The 27,795-nt window shown below is 42.6% G+C and overlaps 2 protein-coding genes across 3 annotated transcripts; both read right to left on the reverse strand.

Moving 5' to 3' along the window:
- Positions 1-1,674: 1,674 nt before the first annotated feature.
- On the reverse strand, positions 1,675-13,727 carry LOC141951101 (solute carrier family 2, facilitated glucose transporter member 11-like). Of its 2 annotated transcripts, XM_074886909.1 has the most exons (12): positions 13,684-13,727; positions 12,010-12,108; positions 10,856-11,016; positions 10,209-10,333; positions 9,195-9,324; positions 8,074-8,222; positions 6,209-6,396; positions 4,914-5,024; positions 4,204-4,305; positions 3,775-3,850; positions 3,315-3,442; positions 1,675-2,561 (listed from the first exon to the last, which is right to left on the reverse strand). In XM_074886909.1, the coding sequence occupies exons 2-12, from the start codon at positions 12,103-12,105 to the stop codon at positions 2,355-2,357; spliced, it is 1,473 nt and encodes a 490-aa protein (XP_074743010.1). In that variant the 5' UTR covers positions 12,106-12,108; positions 13,684-13,727; the 3' UTR covers positions 1,675-2,354. The 2 variants fall into 2 exon arrangements, with proteins under 2 accessions (XP_074743010.1, XP_074743011.1); XM_074886910.1 differs by lacking the exon at positions 4,914-5,024.
- Positions 13,728-15,541: 1,814 nt separating this feature from the next.
- On the reverse strand, positions 15,542-27,627 carry LOC141951102 (solute carrier family 2, facilitated glucose transporter member 11-like). Its single transcript, XM_074886911.1, has 12 exons — positions 27,607-27,627; positions 24,947-25,045; positions 24,219-24,379; positions 22,545-22,669; positions 21,683-21,812; positions 21,347-21,495; positions 20,017-20,204; positions 19,597-19,707; positions 19,009-19,110; positions 18,803-18,878; positions 17,721-17,848; positions 15,542-17,062 (listed from the first exon to the last, which is right to left on the reverse strand). The coding sequence occupies exons 1-12, from the start codon at positions 27,625-27,627 to the stop codon at positions 16,862-16,864; spliced, it is 1,491 nt and encodes a 496-aa protein (XP_074743012.1). The 3' UTR covers positions 15,542-16,861.
- Positions 27,628-27,795: the final 168 nt, after the last annotated feature.

Genomic DNA, 27,795 nt, shown 5'->3' on the forward strand with positions numbered 1-27,795 from the left:
TCTGAAGGTAACTTTGCTCAGGAGCAGGGCGGAAGCACCAACATTCCTCCTACAGCTTGCTCTCCAGGTTACAGCGACTGACAACAGCCCCACGCTGTCCCCTGGGCCATGTGCCAGCAGCACAGGCGGCCTTGCTGAGTCACGCCTTGACCTTTCTCCTGCTGGATGTCCCAGTAACACTCTCTCCAAACCCTCTGTCCGGGTGTCTTGTTGCACATCAGTACAGTGAAATAATTCAAGCTGAATTCTTCTTTCTACCTTTTCCATTTTCATCATTCCTGAAATCTTTATCACCTCTACATCAGCTGTGGTTGTGTATTTCATTCCCTCCCCTCTCAGCACAGACTCCTCAAATGTTATTGCTTCCTCTTCTAAAACACCCCAGAATCTACCTTTCTGTTCAATTATTACTGCAAAAGGCCCTGTCTTTATTTAGGTTTTCTCTTGCTTCTTAAAAATTCCTTCTCTCAATCTCCAGTCATTTCAACACCGGCCACTGCACTCCCCACAACCAGAGATTTTGCTGTCACAGAGAAGACTGCAGCCAGATTGTACAGCTGTCCTCTCTTGGCTCCACCACCCACTTTATCTTCTAGGATCAGACCAGAACTGTGTCCAGCAGGGTATCCCAGAGCTGTCAGTCACAAATAGCAGTTGTAGGCAAAAGCGTAAGAACAGAGCAAGTGTGCAGTGATCTTTCCCCGTGCATCTTCCAGGTCCCAGTGATGCACAACCCTGGGACTATGTTGGTCAGGGTGGTGTCTTTAAATTTGCTCCTTCCACACATTTACTGAGAACCTCTTTGAACTATTGTAAACCTTTGTTGTTCCCAACTCCTGTGGTGGAAAGGTCTGATGAGATACTTGAACAATCCAGTGTTTCTTCTTGCTTTCTGTCAGGACATGTAAAAGCTACTTTTGAAATAATTACCCCACTCTTTTGCTGTTTCTCTCATTTTATCTTTACTTTCCTTTTAACTTCTTCTGTTTTCTGTAACAAATCTGAATGTCATATATCTGTTTCCAGACCTTTTCATGTTGTACTGTCCCTTGCAAGTCAATTTTTATTTTTCTTTTCCCTCTCAAGGGGCTTCTGCCAGACTAACAGCAAACTGTTTTGCTAGACTCAGACAGCAGGGTTCAGGCACCTTAGAGTGGGGCCATGGGCAGGGAGGAGATGAGCTTGAATGAACTAGAGGAGAAAGGATTTGTTCTTTGAGCTGAAGATGGGAAGCTTGGCTGCTGGAAGGAAGAACACACATGGCAGATCTGGGTCTTTCTGGAGGGTTTTTTAAAGACTCTTGTCTGTGGCCAGCTTTTAACATCTGGTTGGTCAAACAGTCCCTGCAGAGCCCTGTTCCTCTTCCTCCTGGTGCCTGTGTTTCTCCCAGAATACTCATACTGCTGTCTCATTTCTATCTGGCCTCACACTTTTGTTCAGTGCTGTAATGTGGAGAAAGCAAGATTTAAATGCCTAGAACAGTTCTTATTTATTTTCCTAAAGAAGAAGACAGGACAAGTCTTTCCACCTAGGATTTGAACACTGCAAGAAACGTGCTTATTCCAGACCCAGTACTCACCTCACCCAATACCCTTGGCTTGGAGGGATTTTGTTTTCAAAGATGCCATGTGTTGCACTTGTGTGATCCTGGAAATCAAACAGATACACTGCAGATTCACAAGTACTTCTTTAACCTTTATTCCCAATCCATGCCAGTTTACAGCAGTGTTAACCATTTACCATGCTTCCCCTCTTGCAGACAGTATTTACCAGTAGGACGGAAGAAGGGAAGGAGTCAAGCATGCTGAACAAGATCACACTGTAGGAAGACATGTATAAGGAAATGAGTTTTTATTGTCTTGTAAGGAGTTATAAACACTTCTTTTCATCTGGACTGAAGCTCCTTGTCTGGGAAAGCTCAGCAGCACTGACTTGTTAATACAAGCAGATAATTTCACCATGAAAGCTCTGTCTTTTTCTCTCTGTTTCACAAGTATACTGTACATCGGAAGCTGCCACACTCACTTCCTCCAATAACTGTAGAGTCCTGGTTTTGGTAAGAAAAATAGCAGATCCTGTGTTTTCAGTTTACACAGCTGCTAACTTTCAGGGACAGACAAATATTGTATTTCTTTATACACTGTGTTTAATTCTTTTCTGCAGAGGACTTAATTCAGCTCATATTTCAGCAGTTGGAGAGAACCACCAAGTTCATCCTGCACTCTGCACTGCAGGTGATTATTTTTAAAATACATATTTGTGCTGTTTGTGGAGCAATGAATTCTCTCTTGTTTAGTGAGGCTTCTGCGCACTACAGTAATAAAAGAGCAAAATACGGAGTGGAGAGTTTGTTATTAAAGTCTAGTAACAATCATCACTGAGCAGTTATTCTGCTGTAGGGCTGTCTGTCTCTTCTTTCCACGGTAGTTCAGGCGGTTGAACTCCTCCATGACCTGCAGCATGGTCTTTCCTTTGGTCTCCGGCACCACCAGGAAGACAAAGATCGCCATGGATAGACAGTACGTCAGGAAAATGATGAAACAGAAACTACCAAGACCTTCCTATAGGAAAAGAAAGAGACAAAATGTGTTCACATAAATTGATCTAGATTTCTTTCTCTTATGATATGGAGTTTTTGGTTTTGTATTTACTAAAAAACTTGGTCAGGGAATTGGCTGATGTAAATCCTGCTTGTTGCCACCTGAGGAACGGCACCGAGTGGTAAGATGAAGTAATTCTCCTTTCCTTTTTTAAGGAGGAAAGTTGTATGCTCAGCAGAGACTGAATGTCATTGCTTGGCAGTTCAGAGAAGTGCTGAGCTTCAGTTACTCTTCCTTTCTGCTCTGTCCTTCTCAGTCAGTGCTAGGCTGGGGAAGGTACGTAGTGTGTCCACTCTGTCCCTCCTTGCACAGTACAAAACTGCAAAGGCTTTAGTTTCCTGCTACTTACTGCTGCTGGATGAGATATCTGGGACCGCCCATTTTCCAAATTAACCCCAAAGGAGATGCTCATACAGGACAAAGGGGGAAAGAAGGGAGCTCTCATGACATTCAAATGCCATCTGACAGCATTGGTGCCTCTGTCACCACTTCTGTGTTTGCCAGTGTCACACTCTAGCTGTGTGTAGAGTTAGCAGCATTTTGTGGTTCTGCTATGCTTTCACTAGATATCTGGGTAAAAAGAAAGAGGCCATTAGAACTGCAATTAGTTTGGGCTCTGTCCTTTGCATGGAAGTATTGAAAAAGAGAAGTATGTTCTAGGTTCAAGAAGGGTCTAAACTCCTCTGAACTGAACCAAAACAGTACTTTGCTTACCACAATGAAGGGGAACAAAAGTCCAAGCACGAAGAGTTGGATCCAGTTTGTAGCACCATTAAAAACATAAGCAGCTGGTCTGTATGACTGAATAAATATTTCTGTGGGCAAGGGGCATAATACTCCAGCTGAAAAAAAATGTTGGAGAAAAAAGAAAGTTTAGAAATTTTGCAAGATGCTTCTGTAACTCACACTTCATATTGCCACATAAGTTAATGGTTTTAACTGACCTGGAAGTGTCTGAGGTGCTGCTTGGCTCTTCAGGAGGAAGGCATGTAGGAATGCAATATGAAAATATGTTTTACCTCCTACCAGAGTATGAAGGGGAACATCTACCCCTGTGCTGAATCAGGAGTAGGGATTCAGACTAACTGTGGAACAGCTATGCCTGGGACCTCTCCTAAAGACTGCAGTGAGGAAGGAATGAGTATATGAAACCAATCAAGTAGAAAATACCAACCTGGCCCAATGCCAAAGCCCATAATGAAAATAAAGATGAGTGCAACAGAGCAGTATGGTACCCAGGGAAAGGAATCCTATGGTAGGAAATGAAAAGCAAATAAAATCAGAAATTAAAATTTTATTTATCCAGCTCCATTAGAAACATTCATCACTGCTAAGTATGTCAATATTTAATATTGACGTACATCTGTTTCCTCTACTTCCAGAAACTTCTTCACAAGGAGATAGTCTTGGCCGTGATCATAGTCATATAAAACTATTGGTTTTAATCTGCATGTACATGGCTGGGAACAGGTCTCTGTTAGTATGATGGTTAGCCCCCAAAATACTTCTACCCCCGCTAAAAAGTGATTTGCAGGGAGACAAATAGTAATGATATCTGCCATGCAGTAAAGCATGAAGCTCTAATGTGTAAGTGGGATCTTACCTGTAGTGAAAGCGTGACTGTGAGAAGCCCTAAAGCCAAGGCCATGACAGTGTAGCTTTTCCACAGCAGTGTCTTCCTCCCTGCACGCTCAATTAGGAAACCCTGCAACCAAGAGGACATGCTGTCAGCTCCAAAGGACAGACCTTAAAGGCGGGCAACAGTGAGCTGCCAGGCAGGGGATCTCTGAAGAGTCGGGGACTGGGATGTGGTACTTCCGCTGGGAGGGCGAGTAAAGGTGTCTGGGGGACTGAGAAGGACCAGGAGCTGCAGGGAGGGGGGGAAGGTGGGGAGGTGCAGGGCTGCAGGGAGCATTGCCCAGGCAGAGGAGGCCTGAGGTGGCACTCTGGAGGCAAAGGATAGCCAGGGAGGACAGCCAAGTGGAAATGCTTGCACTGTTAATTGCAATGTCCTACTGACAAGTGGACACGGGGACTGTCATCTGCCCTTCCTACAGGGGGGAACTGGGACTCCCAAGGCTGGCTCAGGATGGGTTGTGATTTTGAGGGAAAGACTCTCCTGCCCTCCCATAAATTGAATATAAACACCCTTGTTTGCAGGGTGTGTGAAGATGATTTTGTGTAATCAGTGCAAAGTACTACGGTTGACTTCTTGCAGAAGTTTGATTCCTGAAGCTCCATTTACAGTAGTTCTAAAGATTGAAACGAACCACACGTTACAGCAGAATGAAATTCAGCTGAAGAGCCACTTACACACACAACTGTGGTGAGGATCTCAGTGATCCCAACTCCCAGGGAGACATAGTGGGTTTGAGCAGGGGGGATTCCAGCCTTTATAAAGACATTGTATGCATAAAAGTAAACCTGGAAAGAATAGAAATGTGTGAAGGCTGTACCTATGTGGTCATGTTTACGCTAGCTTCTGTCTTTTTTGACAGAAAATATCTAAACAGGCCTTAACAAGAGAGAAAATCCTCTTGATTTCAGTAACTAATCCTCAGTGTTTTCACAATGCTTATTTGTGCAGAACAGCTTTTACTAGCAGCTCTGTCTTGAACTCAGGAACAAATATAGCCTTCTTTTTATTGCTTTCTTTTAGCACTGCCTTTGTCTTATCTTACAGGTTATAATTCTGACATCTTTCACATGTTTTAGTGTCTCATGTACTTTGGATGAGAAGCATACAGAAATGTGGACAGTACATACTAAGCAAATGGTTTAAATTATCTTTCTACATCATCTTTAAGCCTTTGCAGTGATTTTGATAGTCACTATTTTTCCAGACGTAAGCACTCCTAAAGCATAAGAAATTCCACTATTAATATGCTCAATTTCTACTGGTCCTTCATGGTATAGTTAGTTCTGCACTAGTCGGGGTAGAAAGGGGTCTTATGAATCTTGAAGTCTTTCTGAATTTGCAAAATTAATCTCAATTTTGAAACATTTATGCTTTTACTATAAGTTCATTTTATACAATAACTATTCCAATTCTCAATACTATCTACTGAAACATAGAGATATTTCCAGAGAAAAGGTATATTAGAGAGTATATATCAGTAACTGTCACATATATTCCTGGGATGTTGTAATTGTCTATAATCTGAGAAAGTGCAAAATTAAAGGATTTAGAAAGAAACCCAAAGAGGTAAGAGTATGGAAATGCACTGTCAGTGTACATTACAAACCTGACTCAGTTTGTACTGAAATGGCTGAACAATTTTGGGCAGTGCATTCTGGAGTTCAGAGACCCAGAGGAGGTTGTGCTGTTCTTTACTTGTTCTGTATTTGAGATTTTCTTTTATCCCCTTCCATTCTCGTGTCATAACAGGGTAATCCATAGAGATGCCTTGCTAAAGACACTTGCTAAAACACCCATCTTGACTTATCCCAGGTCCCAAACTTCCGTGGGAAAAGATTATAATAAACAGTAACAACAGATCCCTCCTTACAGCCACTGTTGGAGTCACCATTTTACTACTCGTTGCAGAGCTTACTTTTTGCAAGAAACTCTAAGCAATCTAGAAAGCAGAGAAAAGTAGTACACGTACCACATTGGCGCCAATTAACTGCATGCATGAGGAGACAAGGAAGAGAGTGATGAGCTGCCAGCGGACAGCTTTGTCACGGAAAAGGTCACAAACGCTCTTAGCCTTCTCCCCGCGGATGGCTTCTTGCTCTGCCATCATGTCATCTATTTCGGCCATATGGTCACCATCCCCCCAGAGCTGCTTCACAGCTGGAAGGAGAGGAAGAGAGATGACTCCTTGTCCAAGCTCACCAGCACAGACATGATTTCAGAGGATTACTTGTGCCTTGCAGAGTGTCTTATTTGAGCTTCAGGCTCCTTGGTTCTGTGAACTCCCTAGAGATCTGGGTTCAGGTTAGACACAGATCCAGTTCATCGCTATCTATTTTTACCCATAAATCTTAATCACAACCTCACCTTTGGCCAATAGCTGCTTACAGTGTTTCAATGTAAATCATGTCTAAATTCTTAGCAATCCTTCCCTGAATACCCTCCTGCTGAAGGTGCAGTTCTAGTGCACACACCAAGACAGACAAAGAGAAATGACTCCTACATTAAAAAATAAGTCTACATCCAAAGAGTTCTCTCTTTTGATAGTTAAAAACCCAAAATGGCTGTTTCTCTGTTTATGTAAGTAGTTTCTGTGTTGGAAGTGTGGGAAGAGCAAAACAGTGAAAAAACTGCAAAACACACATTTCCTTAACACATGGTGCCCACCCAGAACAAACACAGGACAGGATGGACACCCAGTGATTTGTGCTCCCATGGTACCAAGGAGGAACGCAAAGCAAGGTGGAGGCCACGCAGTCCCATTCTTCAACTTTTCTCAAGGAACATTTGACATGACTATGCAGATTTATCTCCTGCTCTTCCGCTTCTCTCAAGGACCATTTTGCAGTACTCTGAGGACCTTATCTCTCATCCTTCCTACAAAAAACAGCACACACCTTGCACCAAGGAATGTGCTGTGTCGTTACTCAAGAAACAATGGCTTGACCACAGTCCCACCCACTCACACAAGATAAATACTACCCCAAGTTTGTATCTAATTTGGAGGAACAATAATCCAATACAAAATTGGAGTGACAGATTGACAGGTTTGTGCTCCTTGCCCCTCCCACCCAGAAGGGATGACTTCTGGTAAGATTTGGGCCCTCAGCTACGCCAAGTCATTACCAAGGAATTATGTGTGATTGCAATCGTTTTTGTGTGTGGTGCTATAGAGCCAACCTGCAGTTTGTTCATTTATCATAGGCAATCTCAAAGAATCTGTAGATGTTGCATAAGAATAAACCGTACTATTCGTGAACCTGACTGCTTCTCTTGAATGCAGCCGGACCTACAGCATATGGGCTGTTTGTGCGTCTGGTGTCAGGCCTATAGTTATGGCCATAATTGACAAACCTATTAAGAGATAAGTCCAGCTGCCCCCAGCCCCTCTAATCTCTGAGGACCATCTAGAACACAAGGGGATTCATCTCTTACCAAATTAATTCATTACCTTAAATGCAACATGCTGTTAGGGTTACAGAGGAACCGGCATGCTTACAGATATGGCATGACTGTAAAGAGCATCCCTTTCTTACACAGAGCTAGAAGGTAGCACATCCACACCCTGGCTGTTCAGGGCAGAATCTATATTGATGGAAATACAAGCTCTGTGTGATCATGTGCCTTGGAGGATCCTGACAGAGATCAAGGGAAATACTAGTGCCAAGAGAGCACTAATATCAAATCAGAAGAGGCTGCCTTTCATTAAAGCTGAAGGTGGTTTCAGAGCCAAAAGACCAAGAGTCTTTTTCCCAACTGTTCCTCTCTTCCAGGCTCCTGTGGGGCTTTATTTTCCACTTTTTGCTAAAATGAATGCTTTGTGGCCCATTTCCTTACCTTTGATGCACCCCTCCTTGTCCTTTTTATCAATTAGCAGGTAGCGGGGAGAGTCTGGGAAGAAGGGGAGGGCGAGAAGCTGAACGAGGGCAGGAAGTGCATTGGCTGCCATGAGAACAGGCCAGAGAGCATCTACTCCGAGAACTTCTCTGAAATAAAAGCAGCAGAGCGAGAGGAGCTGAGTAACCATGTGCACTGGCCATGTGAGCACACACAGACACATGGTGGTCCCTCAGCCCTGCTGCATCTGTCCAGGCAGCTCTCACCCAGGACTCTCCAGCATTTCTCAGCCCAGAAGAATGAAAATCTCAGTGGGAGGCAGAAGGGGAGAGCAGGGTGCTGTCGCCTACAGCACACGAATTACACAGTGTTGCCACCTGTTGCTCAGCGGCGAGTGCAGGAACTCCTGCAACAACTGGGGTCACGCAGGGACGGACAGTGTCCTGGCACAGGCGCTAAAGAAAGAACCTGCAGTGGCTGATCCCTCTACTTCTGATCCATACAGTCTCACGTTACAATTCAGACAGGATCCACGGGTTATCAGCCTGGTACTGACTGCCCCAAACAGCAGCTGCTGGGTTTCCTGCAGCTTTGATAATACTGTGGCCAGAACGACACATGCCCTGGGAATGGGATGGACCACCTTTGGCACAGGACAGACAGAAGAAGTCTGTGCTGGGGGGAATGAATCCACCATAGGTTTCTGGTTTTGCGTGTGTGTTTCATGAGGGAGTGTGCTGGTTTGTGTGTATTTTCAAGAAAGTTTGGATGGATCTGATATTCGCTGCTCCTTCTAAAAAAATAAAAAAGTAAAGGTCAATTTTTACAAAAGATGGATTTCTTTCAAACCCATTGAAATCTGTTAAAGGTTTTTATGATCTGTATTTTGATCTGTCTTTGTTAGGAAGCAACATCATTCTTAAGGATTAAATATTTTATGTGATTTCTGTTTCCATTCACTTAAGTCAGGAATTTGGGCTGAGCTAATTCAGTTTGGCTGCCTAGGGTATCCTGAAAACACGTCTAAAAATAGTTGCTGATTCGCTTATCCATAGGCTTGCATTGACATATGCATATATTTTAATAACAGAATAAATTAAATAGGTCTCAGAACCCCTTACCTGAGACCCAGAGCAAATCCTACAAACTTTCCAACGGCAGTGGCAGTAGAAGCTGTTATGGAAATCAGCCCACGGAGGTTCCGTGGAGCACATTCTCCAGCATACATGAGATGGATATTCAGAGCTAAACCTGCAGTGACAAATGACTGTTAGGGCAATTCAAACTCACCTAGGTCTGGTGTTTTGGAGGGGACCATTATGGGCAGAGCATATAGGGTTAGGGTCTGCGATAAGTTTTTAACCATGCTGAGTGTGTGTCTGCCTGACATGAAGCATGTTCCCAGTACCACGGCCTTGCATCTTTGCTAAATATTTCACTAAGCAAGTATGTTCCCCTGAGAAATCTGTTCCTCAGCAGGCTGGCCTTCTCTTACAATGTTTCCTACAGCCACATATACAGGATTGCTGTTGCTCCCTTTAATCTCAGATTACGTATTTCAGTATCTACTCAGGATCCTATGTGCCTTATTTTGTGCTTGAAACCAACAAGTTAACAAATGCTATATATTCCATTTGCTCAGTGGATTAATTAATATTTATCCTCTCTCTTAAATTTTTTTGCTGGTTAGTATTATCTTTATCCAACTGCTCAAGGGTTGAAAACACTGACAGAATGTAACCTTCTGAGACATCTGGAAATTAGAATTGCCCTTGTCTGCAATATGGAAGGCAGTATCAGCTGCAACAAGCAGCAACAGGAACAACAGAGGGGTCAGCTTTCTATTGAGTGAGCATGCTCCCTTGAAATATTGTATGTTTTGGCTTTTTCACAAGTTGGCAGTACTTTTTATAAGGATTGAGTGTAAAGACAAAAGAATGAGAAATGGAGATGTCACACAATTAATTTACTTATGTTTGTGTTCTCTTACTTAGTTAAAAAGGCATTCACCAATCAGGCCGTCTGCAGAATTTAGTAAAAATCGGTGATCTGTATACTCAGTCTGGTAAATCCTTGTGACCCTCAGTCACTGCTCTCCCACCTATTTAATACTATAGGTAGGAATGCTAATTTACCTCCACAAACTCCAGAAAATAATCTTCCAGCGATGATCATCTCAAAGGATCCACACAGCCGGCTGAGTCCCATCAGAGCTGCGCTCAGCAGAGCAGGGATATTGGCAGACAGCATGGCCCTCTTCCTGGAATTCGTTTAAATTAATGTGAGCATAAATATTGTCCATGTGTTGTTCACAGCCTGACAGAAATGGCATGAACTGTTAACCATGGTTAAGGACTCTGTGATGGCTTCTGAGATCAGCTGCAGTGAAGAAATATGCTATGGGAAATAGGAATGGGAAAACTTTGTCACAGACTGATAAGCTAGTTGAAGCTTTTGATGCCTCTAGTGGAGCCAGTATCTACACCGAAGAACAAGTTTTGTAGGTGGTTGTCTGTGAAATTCACTTTAAAATGCATGCACTCCTCCTGTGATTTCTCTGGACTGGATTTGCTTTGTAATTTATAAGGGAGAGGGTATGATTTTCTTTGTGATCATTGGCAGATTTTGCCATTCTGTTTCTTCACTGAACTGATCCTTCATCTGAAGCAGCTCTGGGCTGCTCCCAGTGTCACTTTACAAACAGTGTTTCTCCCAAGACACAGTCACTTATTTTTGCAGTTGTGGGTGTAAACAGAAAGACTAATGCAATCATTATTCCTACCTTCCAAATCTAACAGACAAATATCCGGCAGACAAGGACCCCAGAAGCCCACCAATACTGTAAATGGACACAACAAAGGACCACATCAAAGTAATCATATCTTCACTGGGAGAAGAGCTGTATCTCTTCGGCCACGTCTCACGGATGAAACTCTTGATGTACTTTAAAAGAAAAACAGAAACAAAAGGACTCAGTCAACATGTATAATTGCACCTCTTTTTTACTTCTCTTACCTACTTACTGGTCTTTTTGATACATTTCTATTAACACCTTGGTTGAAATCTTATCCCCAGTGAAATCAAAGGGAATTTTACCACCAACATCCCTGGAGTTAATGTTTTAGCAACAAGGTGCAGTGAATAAATCAGTTAATAAATATATCAATATTAAATATCAACTGTGAGTGCCACTAAGAGAATGGCAGGTTGGTCTTCTGTTTATGTGCCAAACCCTGATTGTTTTGCTACCTGATCTTCCCTGCCGTTCCCACTTCTCTGTCTGTCTCTCTTGTCCACGTGCTGCATCCTGTCTGATGCCTTGGGTGAAACCCAGGTTTGACTTCAACTGAATTCAGTGGGATCAGGATTTGACCCTTGATGTGGCCCATTGTGGGATCTCTCTGACATCCTGTTCATAACCTCCATGGCACCCTCTCTCTTGATGAGGGTCCACAATGTGGTAATAGTATGAGCTCAATGTCATTGGCATCATTCAGGATGACAAATGCCTCCTCCAGTTTTCCTTTTCCAGCTGCAGGTATCAGCACTGACCTCAGCTGTAGAGCTACAGTCCTTCCCTGTCCTATTTCATCTTACAGACAGTCATGTAGACCTAGTGTGTGTGGCACATGGTACAAAGGACTCCCTGAGCACTGGAAAGAGGAGAATATCCTGTGAGCAATCCAACTCAGTAAGGGTAAAATGGCTGATTTTATAGATATTGCTCATTCTCCCCTTTCCTATTTCTGTCACACCAGACAGAAGTTATACCCCCATGAAACACAAGAGCAATAGCAGCTACTCTTAGAACCAAGAAAGTAAGTCTAGTTTTGAGAGCAGAAGTGAAGAAGTTAGTGATTCCATATAGAGGCAGAAATGCATGAGAACATTGAAATCCGTGCTGGTAGCTCAATTTTTTGAGCTGTCCATGCTTACCTCAGCAGGAGAATTGATAATGGAGACCTGCAACCCATACTGGAAAGCTCCACCAATACCCAGGACAAAAGCCAGGAGGAAGAGATTGTAGCTCATTTTCTGGCAGGAAATAAAAACAGCAAAAGAAAGCTGGTGCCACTATTCAGACATGCCCGCAACTGTCCTGTTCTACCTCCAGGAACTCTAACAGCTTGAGCAATGCCACGCACCTGCCTCCTCCGAGACCACAGAGTGCAGTAGAAAACCACAGCTACTAAAGCACAGGACAGTGAAAAATTTGAGAGAGAAAGCTCATAGCTGTCTCCCAGATCCCAGTTACACACTTCAGTGCTTCTGTCTTCAGCTTTGGCCGTCTTAATCTGCACTATCATAGGGTAACTAGTTGCGGGAGCATAGTGCAATGTGCAAGCATTATGTGCACGATTTCCATCTATTTGTCCTTCCTCCTCCTTTCCCACTTGTTATCTCACCTAAAGGAATATTTTGCTCAGTGACTTCGCTGAGACTAAATAAGCATTTGGGGATTGAACGGCATTCCTGATTTCATAGTTTATTCACCCTTTCTTAGAACTTTATGTGATAGGAGGCTTAAGAATACCCCCACAATATGGTACTGCAATACATGCACACCACATCCCTCCCACTCCCACCGCTCGCTGTTACTGAGTGTCCTAGTGATAGTTTGTCCAGCATGATGCTGCACTTCCATCTCTAGAACAGATCATATTCAAAAGCAATGCTGAGCAATGACTGCCAAACATTTACAAGCTGATTTCTAATCAGATGAATGCCGTTGCTTGAATGGGCATCAAATTTATCCAGCCTGCAACATCGTTGGCTTCAAAGGAGTCAGCTCTGAATAAATTTGGTATTTGTCACATTCATATGTTAAATGACAACATTCTCCTGTTTGACAAAGCACTAAGAAGAAATGAGATTCACAGTCTCTACTACTAGACATCCCTACTATCCTTTGTGCTCCAGAAAAATGACACACATCAGCATGAAACTCCCCATCAGCAAGAAAATCAGTAAGCCCTATTCTAAGTGCAGATTTTATATCGCACCTGCAGCAAATTTCTTAGTCTCCTCCCCACTCTTTACTATAACACCACTGCTTGATTTTTCTGTTGCATCTCTTGGGTGACTTTTCCAGTCTTAAATTCAGGAAGATTTCTTTAACTTAATCTTAAAATTGTTTTTTAAAAACTCTTTTGTTTTATCTTCTCTGGGCATCTGTTCTGATACTTCCTTGACTGGATTGTTTTCCATCCTTTGGTGTTTACATCTTTCAGATACTTTGTTATTCATAACTCTTTTATTGTGGAGGACTTTCTCAGTCTTCCAGCCCTCCTCCATCTATCAAATTAGGTAGCTTTTTTTTGTTGCTGTGCTCTGAACTCCCTTGGTTTGTCTTCCCCTGTTATGTATCAGATATTAAATATAAATGTGCTCTTAAATCCAGTTTTCTTTGCTTTTAAAAATAAGTCCTTGCAAGATATTTGATATCTTTCAGATATGACCTCATACTATTATTTTAACCACATCTGATTTAGATTTATTTTTCTTTCTGCACTTAATTTATGCAACAGGTCTTTTAGAATAGCAGAAGGGAAAAAAAATATGTACTGCAAAATTCTATTTGGGGGGAAAAAAAGATAAACATATACCAACTTGTATGCAAAGGTAGTCATCTCCACTTGCAGACTAGGTCTTCCCTGATGCTTTCTTTGGTCACTTTGGAAAAAGTCACTCTATATATAGAGAAAGAGGAGCCTGAGATAATATTTCAACACGTCACTTCATTCTTTCTAAGTGTTCACACTCCCTTTGGTTTGTCATGAAGTTCTTGTTATTTGGTTTGTCATTATTGTATTGGTTACTGATGAAACTGCAGATAATTTTGGCGAGCTGTGCATTCATGCCAGGTCACTAGGGAAGAGAGGCTCCAGCAGCAGCTGACAGACAATAAGAGCTGCAGGAGATGGAAGCCAAAGTCCAGGGACTGGTTCAAACTGGAGTGGACTGGCTTGGACTCCCCAAGTCATAGGTTGGGTAATCAGTTATCACATTTAAAGGAAAAGTTCCTGACTACTACTTTGAGCCTCAGTACAACAAAGCCTTCTGAAGCCTGACTTGACCAAACCTGACTGAGCCTGTGCATTCAACTCTTGAATTACAGGATCAGTTGGAACTTTAAGAATAATGGTCATTGCTTGAAAGTTCAAGCCTGCATCCCCATAATACATGATAGATGCTAGGAAAGTTGAATGTCAGTTTTACATCCTAACTGTAAAATAAATAAATTACATCTTTACTTTTATCCATAATTCTCAAAGGCTCTCTGAGCAGTCTCCAAGATGGTTCTGTTAAAAGGCTTTTACAAGTTATTCAAACAGCTTAGGGTGAAATTCCTTCTCCTGATGAGTGGCTGCACTTGGCGGTTCCCCAGACTAGGATGCTGCATGTCTTCCATGTCTGGAAGAATCTCAACCCCAGTTGGGTTGGAGGTGGGATGTGGCTTGTGCAGACGAGCATTGTTTGAGGACAGCCGCAGTAAATATTTTTCTCTGGTGTTGATGGTTATTAATCAATCCAACAGTGCATGGTGATTTGATTTGTAAACAATAATATGAACTGTGAGTCTCTGAGGATCACTTTTCAAGTGCCTAACACTTCACATGATAAGAAAATGGACCTGAACAAGTGTAATATATTTTTTCAGTTGCAGGTGTTTTAATTCAGTAACAATTAACCAACTTGTTAAATGCTCCAATTAAAATATAACTAATTAGACCAATTAAAATGTAACCACCGTTTGTCTTTGCTTAATCAGTCTAAAGACACTTGATTTCAGGCCATAGTTGGAAAAAAATGCTAGAAGTTGGAATTAGTGTTCTCTGACACATGTGCTCGCAGGCCTGGCTCTGAAACTCAGGAAGAAAATGTGTTTCATACTGCCAGGTGCAGATGGCCTCCATCCTTCCAGGGCTCTGGGGAGAGGCAAAACAATACTGACTCATGGGAGCAGCCACAAAGGTGGCCAAGGTGAGGAGCTCTGGACATTGGAGGACTTCTCCCAGTTTTAATCAATTCTTCTCTGACCTGTACGTCCCAGCAGTGTGTGTCAGGCCTCTCCCTCTGCCCAGGCAGCCTCTTTAGTTCATCCCCTGCTTTCTAGCTTACATCTTCTCTACTGCCTTGTCTTCTTTGCTTCACTTCTGTCTCCTGTCCTTTCTTGGATCCTCACCAAAGGAATAAGAATGTTTTGATACCATCATGATGCTACCAGCACTTTTTGCTTTGCCTGTGTTTTTTACTCTTTCCATCTGCCCCTCACTGCTCTCTCCAAACTGTAGAAGTGAAAAGAATCTTTGCAGGTCCCAGCTCAATGGAGTCCTGCTCTTGATTGTCTTGTCTCAAAATCCTGAGTATTTCAAAATCTCAGTGTTGTCCAAGAGCAGAGATACCTGCTCTTGCCCATGTCTGTATACAAATGACTTCTAAAATAGCAGCAACCACAAATGAATGAAAGTTTAGTTTTATTTTTCCTGTTATAAACCTTAGGTAGTGAAAGATAGTTCTTGCACAGACTCCTCTTCTGAGAAATAGATCTGCTGCTCCACTCATGCCCCGCATGACAGTAATACACTCCAGAAATGTTTACAGTCTGGTCATTCAAAAATGCTGTATTTTTTAAAAATGTAGTTTAAAAATATACTGAAAGAAACTTTAACTACTTATTTTGAAAATGTATGTGTTCTTATTTGCTGCAACCATCAGCAGAGCTGTGACTTTCATACAAAAAACAAAAACAAAAACAAACCAAAAGAAAAGAGACAGCTTGATTGTGATTTTGAGAAGAAACTGGAAGAAAATTCACCAGTCAACCCAATGCCTTTGAAAGGCTATATTAAATGAGGAGTGTTGCCCTGTTCTGTACTAGGTTAGCTAAAAAGAATCACTATTACATCTGGGTCTTTTCCAGTGTGCTCTGTGGAGACAAGAAGAACATGCTGCAGAGAATGTTCTGCTGTGATCTAGATCTCCACATCCAAAATAAGCTGCTGCCATAGGAGCTCCTCACCACACTCTAAACTTATCAGACGCAGGTGTAAAACCCTACAAAATGCACTGGCAGTGTCCATGAGAGCAGTACAAACTGGACTAGAGAATTACTTGGAAGACAACAAACAAGCCATGAAGAAAACCAGTCCCAAAAAAATGCCCAAAAGTCAGTTGTATAATAAGCCACTTAGCAAGTACTAGAAGCTTTCTTCCTAATCCATGTCACATGTTTTTATAGCTGAAAATAATTAACTGTTCACTATTGCTCAACAAGTACAGATCTATTTGAAATCACTTAATAACAGAAACAAAGGGAGCACCAAGACAAGGTACTGAGAATTTCATCTGGTGTCTGAAAACAGAACTTAACCATATTAATTTCTGTGTTAGAGCACCCAGATTCAGGGCCAAGGAAAGACAGGCTTCTGAGATGGAAGTTTCTGTTTGGGTGAAGGAGAAACATAGAAGAAATTCGGAAGAGATTTGCTAAAGCATTTCATGGTGTTGTTTGATGATAAGAGAATAAGGCATCATTCTGTTACTCTCTAATACGGATTCTAAAATATCTGTGTTAGCACTAAAAACTGAAAACAGATTATTAAACTTTTGTTGGGATTTATCAGTTCAAGTGTATCTTTTGAAGGTGAATCTAAGAACCTAAGAGTAATATATTGTCCCTAACCCTACTTCTCTCTTTGTGTCCCTAATCCTACTTCTCTTGTGTCCCTGAAAGAGAGCATAGCCACTGCTGAATTTCCCCCAGATACCATCCTCCTTTCTTCTGCTACAACATGGTGGATTTGATCTCTTCAGGACCTTTATAAAAAACCGCTTGGGTCTGAGCTTTGAAGTTCCGTTTCTTGAACTCCTCTGAAATTTCCAGGAAGGACTTTCCCTTTGTCTCAGGAAGGAAAAACCCAACGTAGAGTGCAGTGCAGATGCAGACCACAAGGAATGGGACGTAGCAGAAATGTGCTAGACTTTTCTGAGGAGGAGGAAAAAACCAAGACAGTGTTGGTGGCATTCTGTGCAATGACAAATAGGCCACTAATCCCTGTTCCTGCATGGACTAACTTCACCTGGGGAGTATTTCTGTGCACCCTGGTGAGGGCCTCACATGCCTTGATGCAGCAGCTCCCCAGCATTGTTTGGGAGATTTGGTGTAGCAAGACATGTATCTCAAAATGTCTTTTTCTGTCTTTCTCTCTACATATAATTGTATAGAATGGGGATCCACAGTAGGAAATAAGACAGATTGAATATTGTGTAGTTCTGCTCCCTTTTACTTCAGGAATCAATTTAGGGAACAGTGCCAGGGTCTGGCCAAGGGGAATTACATCACACCTCTAGTCCCAGCTGTTCTCAGCTGAAGACAGAGGAGGAATATTGGTCATCCATGCCCCAAATTAATCTGCTTCCAGCCTCACCTCAGAAGTCACCATAGGGAACATGGAGGAAGTTTGGTTTAGAGGAGTTCTGACCACTTTTCTCATAAAGACACTTTTCATGGCAGTGCTATCTTGTTGTGTGTCTGCACCTTGCGATATTCTAGGCCCTGTCTCTTTTCCTGGTCACTATCAGAGCCTCTTTCTTGTACAAAACACTGAAGAGCCTCAGGTGATTGTTTTGCCTTGGGAACGCACCACAATGAATGGAAAGGCTGTTCCGACCAGAAATAGGTTGAACCAGAGCAGAGAGCCACAGATCATGTAAGCAGCTGGCCGGGACATTTGATCAAAAACCTCTGTGGGCAGAACTCCTGTTACACCAGCTGGAAAAAGAAATGGCAAAAAAGTGAATAATACTGTTGGCATTATATTAAAACCAAGAGAACATATACTAACAAGCAGACCCAACATGAAGTGTATGAGAACAGTAAATTATTATTCAGTGAATTATTCTCGCTAGTTGACAATGCCAGAACAAGTGGTAATAGAGATTAACTGCAGTGGGGAAGTTTTAGGTTAATTATTAAGGACTGGATAATTATTCAAACTCTCTCATGTTAGAATGAACTGCCGGGAAAGATTTTGTAATCCACATTATTCTCACCAGGACCCAGCTGTGAGAATGGATTATAATTAATTCAATCCTATGGCACTGTAGGGACTAGGACAAGAAATTACTGCTAACTCATATGGCATGTGACACTGGCAGCTTGGTTCTTTTCTTACCTGCCTTCCTTCAAGTTCACGTAAGCAAACAGAGCCTCACAGCTATTCACACACTGCACAAACACCTGCACACACAGAGCCTGTGTACTGCCCCCACAACCACAGAAACTAATAGATTCTGCCAAGAAAATGCATGGTAGTAGGCTAACAAATAGATGTGGAAATTGTGCGTCCACATATCTGCAAGTAAATAATCAGATGATGTAGCTGTCGATCTCTAGGGTTAATGTGAAGCATTAGAAATGCTGGTCTACAGCCCTAATAAGTTGGGCAGCAAATAAAACCTTGTTGTCCATTTAAGACAAGAATCATCTCCAAGTGCTGAAAGGAACAATGACACAGAGAACGGCACAGACTGTGTCTGCACAGCACTGACTTACCAGGGGCATGAAGCCCCCATGAAACAGCTGAAAACTGCTGGCAGGAATTGCCTTATTCCTTTGAGTGTGCTGTGGCTAAAGAGGGTCTGAGAGTTTCCATAAGGTGCTTGCACACACCTCCAAGCCCCTGCAGTAGCCAAAAGTTTCAGCAAAAACACTGAGGGAACTGACCTGGTCCGATTCCAAAGCTCAGGATATAGGCGAAAATGCAGGCCATGCTGAGATAAGGCATCCAGCTAATCTGAGTCTACAGCCACAGAGACCAACAGAAAACCAGTGAGGGCACTTACACTTATTTGCCACCACTAAACATCCCAGCCAATAAAAGGCAAAAGCCCAACTCCATTCCACTTAAATAATGAAGTAAAGTTTGTTACCTGCTGGCTCAGAGCGACCATGAAGACAATGGCCCATCCTGCCATGAAGATATATCCCCCCAGGAGCAGTGGCCTCCGACCAGCGTAGTCTATAATCATGTTCTGCACAAAGTAACACAATGAAATAAAGCAAGATACTTAACTTGTGTTTTTATTTCTGCCTGCTCCCTCTTCCTATTTCAACATTCCATGCTTAGTTTGCTCTACAACTACTTTAAGGATGTTGTCCACTTAGCAAAAAAAAAAAAAAAAGAACTTAAAGGAAAGAGTTTGCTGGGGAGTCAGGCAAGAAGGGTGTTCAGGGGAGACGAGAATGTCCTGGCTGCAGTCTAAACTCTGCTGCTGTCCATACTGACTCAAAGCAAGAGAGTCACACTTTTTAGAGATTCCAGACAGTGATGATGATGCAGTGTCTGACAAAATACTTCTGCATTAACCTGTCTGGACATGAGTGCTGAGAGACTGCCTGGCTGCTGTGCATAAAGGGCTTCCTTGGCATGAAAAGCAATGTAAATTCAAAATCTGTAATTAACAGCCTCCTCACTTCAACAGAGTCTGCATGTCAGCAGAGTGCATAGAGAGTCTCACACAAGTGACAGATGTGATGAGTTCACAGCTCCCCGTGCCGATTACAACATACGGGATTTTATCCTGAGGAATTCCAGCCTCTTGGAACACATAAGCTGCATAAAAATACATCTGGGGAGAGAAGAGAGGAGAAAGCAGTAAGGGAAAATGTCTGAAAATACATCCCATCATTTCTCCTGAAGGACCATACAGAGAAGGACTGATGTGCTGTCATACAGGCTATTTTGACAGCATCCCTCTGAGTCTTGCCGTAATGCACAGGCATACTTTGGGAGCTAAGCATCTGAGGTCTGAAAATCTCCACAGGCAGAGCAGACCACTATTCATTCTCCTGCAGCAGGAATGTTAAACCCAAGAGCTTGCACCCATGTCTCGCGATACAGCACTGCCACTGATTGCTGTGGCTGCCAGGCTGCTTACCGAGTCATTCCCACAGAGCTGCATGGCACTGCTCAGCACAACAATACTCATCAGCTGCCACCTCAAAGCTGGAGTTTGGAAGAGCTCCCAAGGGTTCTTTGCTCTCTGACCTTTAACAGCCGCCTGTTCAGCCAGCATCTCTTCCAGTTCTGCACTCAGGTCACTGTTGCCTCTGAGCTTCTGCAGGGCTGTAAGGACAAGGGAACCTCTTATCCCCTGAACTTTACCCGTGGTTTGCCTGCTCTGCAGGGTGAAGGACTGAGCAGCAAGTGACAGCTGCAGAAAGCTGTAGGACAGAGTCTGTGATCATGGTGTTACCTTCACAGAGATGGCCAGTTGTGGTGCAGCCACTTGAAGGATTTAGGAGAACAGGAGTGCAAATCCCTCACCATTGTTTGACAAGATAATATTTCCAATCAGTGCCATTTCAGCAGCCATGCTTCTGACTCATGTCATGAGTCTCATGATCTCATGTGACTTCCCTGGGAAATGCAGGCAATTAAGATGTTCTTGGCACACAGCACATATCTCCTGGAAACTAATTCCAGATGCTCTGTATATGGGGATTTGTATGCTACAAATCTAAGCAAATCCCTTAATATGAATTGGCTTCAGATTTGGTCATGAGCTCTTCAACCAGCATTTATTTCACTTCATAGTTAGAAAACATATTCACCATTGTGAACACAAGTCCCACCTTTTGACCCTACTACCATTGTAGCAAAACAGTCTTTTGTAGGAAGATGCCTTTCAGTTTTGTCAACAGATAAAAATATTTAAGATTACAGAACGTTCTTTAGTTTGTAAGGAGGAATTGATCATATTTGGAACTTGATATGACACTTCCTACAAGTAAAAGTTGTAGCACCATTCTCAAAACACTGGGGCCCAAGTCTGTGCACAAAAGCAGGATGCAAAGAAGCATACATTCATCTGCGTTCAGAATTACTGTGGTTGTTCACACAAATACATACCCAACCCCACCTGGGCACTGTTTAAGGGTGCAGCAGTTTAATTACAATTACAAACATTGATGGCACCACATATTTTGTACAGACCAAATATGGTCCTCTGGTTTAGCAAAATATTATCCATGGCACTAGTGACATAGCCATGGTATTGGGCTTAAAGCTTTTATGTTCACCTAAGGACGCTGGCAGAATCACCAAACAGAATATTTGTGTTGGAAAGAAATCTACATTTCAATCTGTTTTGGACTGAATACACTGGACTGTATGTTAAGAATAAGCAATCAACCTTCTCACTGTTTATCTGCCCAGTCAGTAGATCTCACATGCTCAGTGAGAGGATAACAGTCATCCTAACTCACCAGAGATGCAGGATTCTTCATCTCCACAGTCAATCAAGAGGTATCTGGGACTTTCAGGGAACCAAGGCAGAGCTGTGAGCTGGATGAGGGCAGGCACCACATTGCTAGCTAAGAGGAATGGCCAGCTCTCCTCCCCTCCTAGTAGCTCCCTAGAGAAAAAAAACCCCATAATTTATGCAAGTACATTTTACAACCTGGTGAAAGCCCATCATCCTCAGCTCTAAGTGGGCACTGGAAAAGAAATAAAAGAGAGGAGTAGTAAAGGGAAAAAAAAAAGTGAAAAAGAAAAGAAGAAAGGTTTAATAAGTATAACCTGGGCTTCTTGCTTTACATTACCTGAGTCCAACAATCTGCCCCAGCACCAACCCCAGGGCTGTAAACGATGCAGAGGTCAAGGTCACAACTCCTCTGAGCTTCTTTGGGGCACTTTCTGCCAGATACATGGGCTGAATGTTCATGCTTACACCTGGGCAAGGCAGACAAATGCTGACCTCAGTTTGTAGACAGAGGAGACGAGGACAAATGCAGTCAGTCACCTCTTGAAGTTGTCTGCTGGACTCTTCTGTTGCAGGCCATGTGATGTCTGATCTACCAGTGCTTATTATTCACCCAAACCTTAAATTTCACTCTTATTCATTATATAAGCTACTAAACATACATTTCCATACTTACAGGTAGTAGTGGATAATGAAACTGAAACCTGCCAGGACCTCAGTCCTATGGTCTTTTCAGCACCAAATCCAAGGTTATAAGAGATGCTTCCCTCTATTCCCTCATTTTGAGGGGAAGATCATATTTTAAATCACTTGTATCAATCATTATTTCCTTGGATGAACTTCTATAAAAGCTTTAATGTTGGTGTTCATGCTGGTTAGTCTGATAACATTCATACAAGCAAATAGGGACTGATTTTCAGCTCAGTTTCTCCCAGGGCTCCCCTCCCTGTGTGCAGAGTGCACACAGATCCTCACATGTGTATTACACAAAAAAACCCTGCCTGTGTATGGTTTAAAAAAAAAGTCCTTAGAAGCAAAATATAAAATCTGTATATACAAATTCCTCATTCATATACATGTGTATGGTCAGACTAGAGGATTAATTGCTTTAATGTCTTGGATCATTCCTATTTAACTATCTTCTATTTCTAATTGATACTTGTTATCATGTTTGTCCTGTTATGTTTCTCATGTTGCCATACCTGCATTCACACCAGTAAAAAATCTGCTGAGCATAATCATTTCAAAAGATTTTGCCATTCGGCTGAATCCTGACAAGACTGCGGCTATGATCACAAAGACATTGTTCAGCAGCAGGGACATCTTCCTTCAGAGAGAAAAGACACAGTTGTGAGCATATGTGTGTCAGGTTTAGTTATCAGATAAAACTTTTCACAGGCAGATCCAACCTGTCATGCCTGGAAGCTCAAGGGGGGCTGCTCAGCTCCACCACAGAACATCCTGGTTACCCAAAGCCCTACGTGAGGTCTCTGTGTGCAGATGGCAGATCAGCAGTTTTGGTGTCTTGTTATTAAAACGGGAATCAGCATTAACAGGTGATCTGCATGGCTGATACAATTAGGGCCTCTCCAGCTACCAGCACGACCACAGGGTGTCCCTGCAGCGCTGGCTTTAGACTGCACTGAAGGCACCATGAGGTCCTCACCCAGATTCATGGCTCTTGTGCTCACACAGTTTCCCATTTGAATGGAGAGGAGTATTCCTTCAGTACGTAACTGCGTTTTGGTCTCAAAACGCTGATTTGTTGAAACAGGCATTTTTCATGTAATACTACGATCCTTATGAAACTTTTGTCAGAAAGTTTTCATGTGTCCCAGGAGGAATTTGTGTCCAAAACCAGGAAAAAAAAGAGAGCTCTATTAACCCATAACAGCCAGTAATTGTCTCTAGTCCCAACTCACTGTCCTACCCGCTCTTCAGAAGACAGTCTTTTTTTTTCCTAATCATGATAGAATATGATTTTATTCCAAAGCAGTACAAGATGAAATCTCTAAACTTTTCACTGGATAAGAAAACCATATCCTTTCCAGATCTTCACAGCCATGAAACAAGTGAGCCATGGGAGACAGTCCGCCAGCCCCACCCCACACCATAACGGTGCCTGTTTCATCATATTAGAGGAGCAAACCAAAGTGATGGCACATAGAGGAAAATTTGGGGGTCAGGAGAGAGGGAGGCAATATCTAACTTCCCATTAGTTTATGCTAGTAACACTGTTTTTTTCTGAAGAGAACTGGGGATACAGCTGTGTAGGAAAGTTGGGTGAGGAGAGACACATATTTTTCGGAGACTCAAGCACAGGGGAAAAAAAAAACCTGTGAAGATTTAGTAAATACCTCCTGAAATGTTTCAGTCAAAAGGGTGGATACAGACCCTGTGAGACATGAGGACCTGGGATGCAACAACTGCTCTTCGCAAGCACCCTCTGTTTTTCCAGTGTCATTCCTACCAATTCCCTGAGTTCATTCTGAAGAAAAATCCTTGGTCTGTTCTGTCATTATTTCCTATTTAAAAGGATGGCAGAAAACTGGGCACAAAAATGATGGTGATTATGTAGTTGGTTACTGTGATACAGAGTTGAGTTGAAATCCTTGTGGCACTTCAGCTGGGTCAGAATATGATGAGAAGGTAATGTGGGGAAAAGAACTGTTCCCCATTGGGTTTTGAGACATGAACTACTGCCACATCAGGTAGTTTCTCCCTGCCAGCTCAGAATGTTAATGGCAGACTGATCTGTGATAGAAAACATGTTTTCATTATTTTTAACTACAGTGGGTATTGTGCTATAGGGCTCATCATTCCTCTTGGACTAATGGAAGCTGAAAAGCCTAAATTAAAATCCATCACCCTCTTACCTTCCCAGCATGATGGCCATGGGACCAGCAACAACAGCCCCAGTGAGTCCTCCCAGAGGGTACGCAGAGACAGTGAAAGACCACAGCAGCAGGATCATGTTGCTCTCGAGGGGCACGCCTGTGCGCTCCAGCCAGGTTTCGTTCATGAACATCTGGATGTACTGAGAGGGAAGGACAGTCCTGCATAACCATGATGTAGAGGTGAAGGACACTGAGAAATGTTAAGGCTTCCTTATTAATACATCTGTTTATCCTGTGTTCATGTCTCCAAACCTTTGGTTGAAAATGGCCTCCACTTCTTAGGTGTGTTTTTAACAGAGGGTTGAGTGTAAAACTGTAGCTGTCGAAAAGTTGTACTTGGTTTGTACCTGTATATAACTGTCTTGGATAATTCAAAAATGTATTTCATGGGTCCAACTTTGAATTTAAGGGCAAAAGTCAAAAAAAGAGAATGCAGGTTGGAAAATTTTAGAATTAGATTTGCTAAAGCAGTTGAAACAAGACTTTTGAATGAATGCTTGTGACACTAGGTCCTGCTCAGGGGTGGCTCTTGACAACAAAGTCCTGTCACTCAGATGTGAATTATACAGAGGGAACAACACCTCCTTCCCTTCTCACCCTCAGTATTAGCAGACTGCATATTTTCAGTGGCAGGCCAGTTTGTAGCCAGACAGGACACTAAGGAAGTGTCTGTCTCAGGAGGAGGCTCTCAGACTAGCAGTACTTACTGAAGTTGGAGCATTGATGATAGAGATGTTGTAACCGTATTGGAAAGTGCCTCCAATCCCAGCAGCGCATATTGTCAGGATCAGGATCTTGCTCTGAAGCTGAAGAAGATGGATAGAAAATGGATGGCTTCCTTGCACAGAATAAAATGGCTCACATTTGTTCCATTCGTGCTTTGAGTGGTGTGAAGATTAGAATAGGCTATGAATGTTGTCATAAAATGGGAGGTCCCAAAGACAGAACACACACCTCCCCGATTTTAAAACTATCTCCCTCTACCGCAGAATAGTATTAATAATTCATTGCCATTCACTAAAAATTTGGGACTGCTTTGGGGAAAAGGCCTGCATGTGTCTTTGGTTTAATATTGAATGTGTATGCTTACAAAAAGTCAGAGCAAAACCAGTAAATACTGGTAGAGACTGGTATTATAGCTTCAATTAATTCAATTCATTACAAAAACATGTACTCACACGATGAATTATTCAAGAAGCATTGCCAATGTTTAATGACTTCCGCCTCGTTTCTAGCTAAGCTCTGTTGGATGGAGCTTCTCTGTGGTATGGGGGATTTTCTCATGGCCATTTATATCCAGTGCATTTCTGATTCATTGGCATGCTATTTCTTCTAGTTTTTCATGGTAATGACACTCATTTTAGTTTAAAATAGAGTGCCTTTCCTATGCTACTTCACATGTTGTACAGAACAGAAAATACCTCTTTGCTGAACCTTCTCATTACACAGTTGTTCCCACATGTTCTTGTGTTTAGCAGTCTATAATTGTGTATTCAGCCAGAATATGTTCTACACCCTCAGTATTATGATATACATGAAATATGGGGCAGACAGTGAGTCCTATGCCATGTTCTGGTCCCTCTGAGGTCATTTCTTCGTCAGTATTGCCCATTGCTTATATTGCTGTCCAACACCACTGCTGTGTCTTCAGAAGCATGGGCAGGCGAATGGGGCTGCTTCATACAGCATCATGGGATCAGGGTGTTGGTATAAAAGTGAGGTCTCTTGACTTTTTGAAGGGTGTAGAACAAGCTGTCCTGGCTGACACAGTATGGCAACTGAGAGCTCACTGGCAGGCTTGCAAGCAAAACACATGCATATTTTCCCCTTGCAGCAGGATGCCCTGAATGTTATAGTATAAATGAGTGTCCCATATCAGAACAACACTGGGGCTAACTGTGGAGAAACAGAGACACTCTGTAGAAGCTTTCTAAACAGTTTTGTTGATCTTTCCTCCTCTGTCATGTTTGTAAGCCTCAGGTCATTCTTGCCACTCTTGTCTGGACGCTTTCCTGTGTGACTGCTTTCAAATTGACCTGCAGCTTCTGTAGAGGAGTACAGCTGAGTGTCAGCAGCATCATGTCTCCATGTTCATCTCAGAATCAGTGAACATCCCTTCCTCACTGCAGCCACCCCACCCCATTGGTTGGTCTCTCTCTGTGTCACCCCTCCATCCTTTTCAGTTCACACCTATTTTGTAGCTGTGCCTTTGGTTTCCCCACCTGTATGTGAGATCCTGTGACTGACAAGCCATGCCCTGATGGTGTTCTTGGACTGGGAGCACTGTCCCATGTCTCAAGACCACTCTGAGCTTGCTGGGGGCCCCTGGCCTTTAGCCTGACACCTCCTGCACAATGTTCTGGGTGGCCCAGGGCCAGGTTGGCCTTTGCCAGAGTGGGACAGCTCTGCGGGTGACGCGAAGAGCCCATGCTCAGGCTTGGCTGTTTGCCAGTTAGTGCAGGGCACCTCAGGATAGATTGTGTTTTGCTACATGAATATGACCCCCCTGACCCTGAGAACAACTTAGATAACCCAGAGCTGGGAAGCTTTTTCTGCTCTACATGCTCATTTTGTTCTTACAGAGCCATCTACTAAAGAAAAGGAAAGTTTTGCCTAGTCTTGCAATAGTTCTAAAATCACAAATTCAAATAATCTTAGATTTTTCCATTCCTGAAAGCCTTTTCTTGTAAATAACTTCCATATCAGCCTGAGACAGGATGCTCTCTCAGGACAGAAATGAAGCCAGACTGTTCCAACCCTGTGGCAAGAAGAGACCAAGCTCTCTTCAGTTAGAAGCAGGTACATTTTGCTTACACTTTCCTTGGCTGCACCACTTCCCTGTCTTGTTACTGAGACCTGAGCTAAGGATTGTGCGCCTGAGATCTCTGTTCTTCCCAGTTATTTTAGTTCTTCAAGTGAGAGAGATTTCCTCTGCCTACAATAGCACATTTCTTTTTAATCACAATGCCTAGGAACGTAACACTCCTGCTCATTTTCCTGCTTTCATTATAGAGTACATGCCCTACCAGGTCCCATATCACAGAGTTCTTTTGTGGCCATGAGCTAAAGGAAAATTGTTTGCTTCTCCCTTCAAGAGCCACCAAACAGGTCTGTGGTCAGAGCTGAGTTGTATTTACAGGGTGACCTTCCCAAACCTTCCTTAACACCCGGCTTCTGCACTATTGTTCCAGCCACAGTGGTGGCGTGCAGCTGCCAGGAGAGCCATTAGTCCTCAGTTTTATCCCAAGAACTGTGATGAGTTGGACAGATAATTCTACAAGAACGTGATAGTACTTACACAGCCTTATAAAAATTCAAATTAAAAAAAAGATCTGTCAACAATAATAGTAAAATAGATGTTTTTTACCAGTCTCTGCAGCTTGTTCATCCTCTTTGGTAGATTTTCTTCTGTCTGCCAAAGCCTCTGGTACTCTCAGAAATTCTCTAAAGGATTATTTAAATCTCCAGCATAGGAATGTGTATTTAGTCACCCATTACATTAGGATAAGACACTTGACTTGGCAGGTGTTTTGCCAGCTGATTTACATTCTCAAAA

This window comes from Strix uralensis, chromosome 17 (assembly GCF_047716275.1).
Source record: "Strix uralensis isolate ZFMK-TIS-50842 chromosome 17, bStrUra1, whole genome shotgun sequence".
Classification (NCBI taxonomy): domain Eukaryota; kingdom Metazoa; phylum Chordata; class Aves; order Strigiformes; family Strigidae; genus Strix; species Strix uralensis.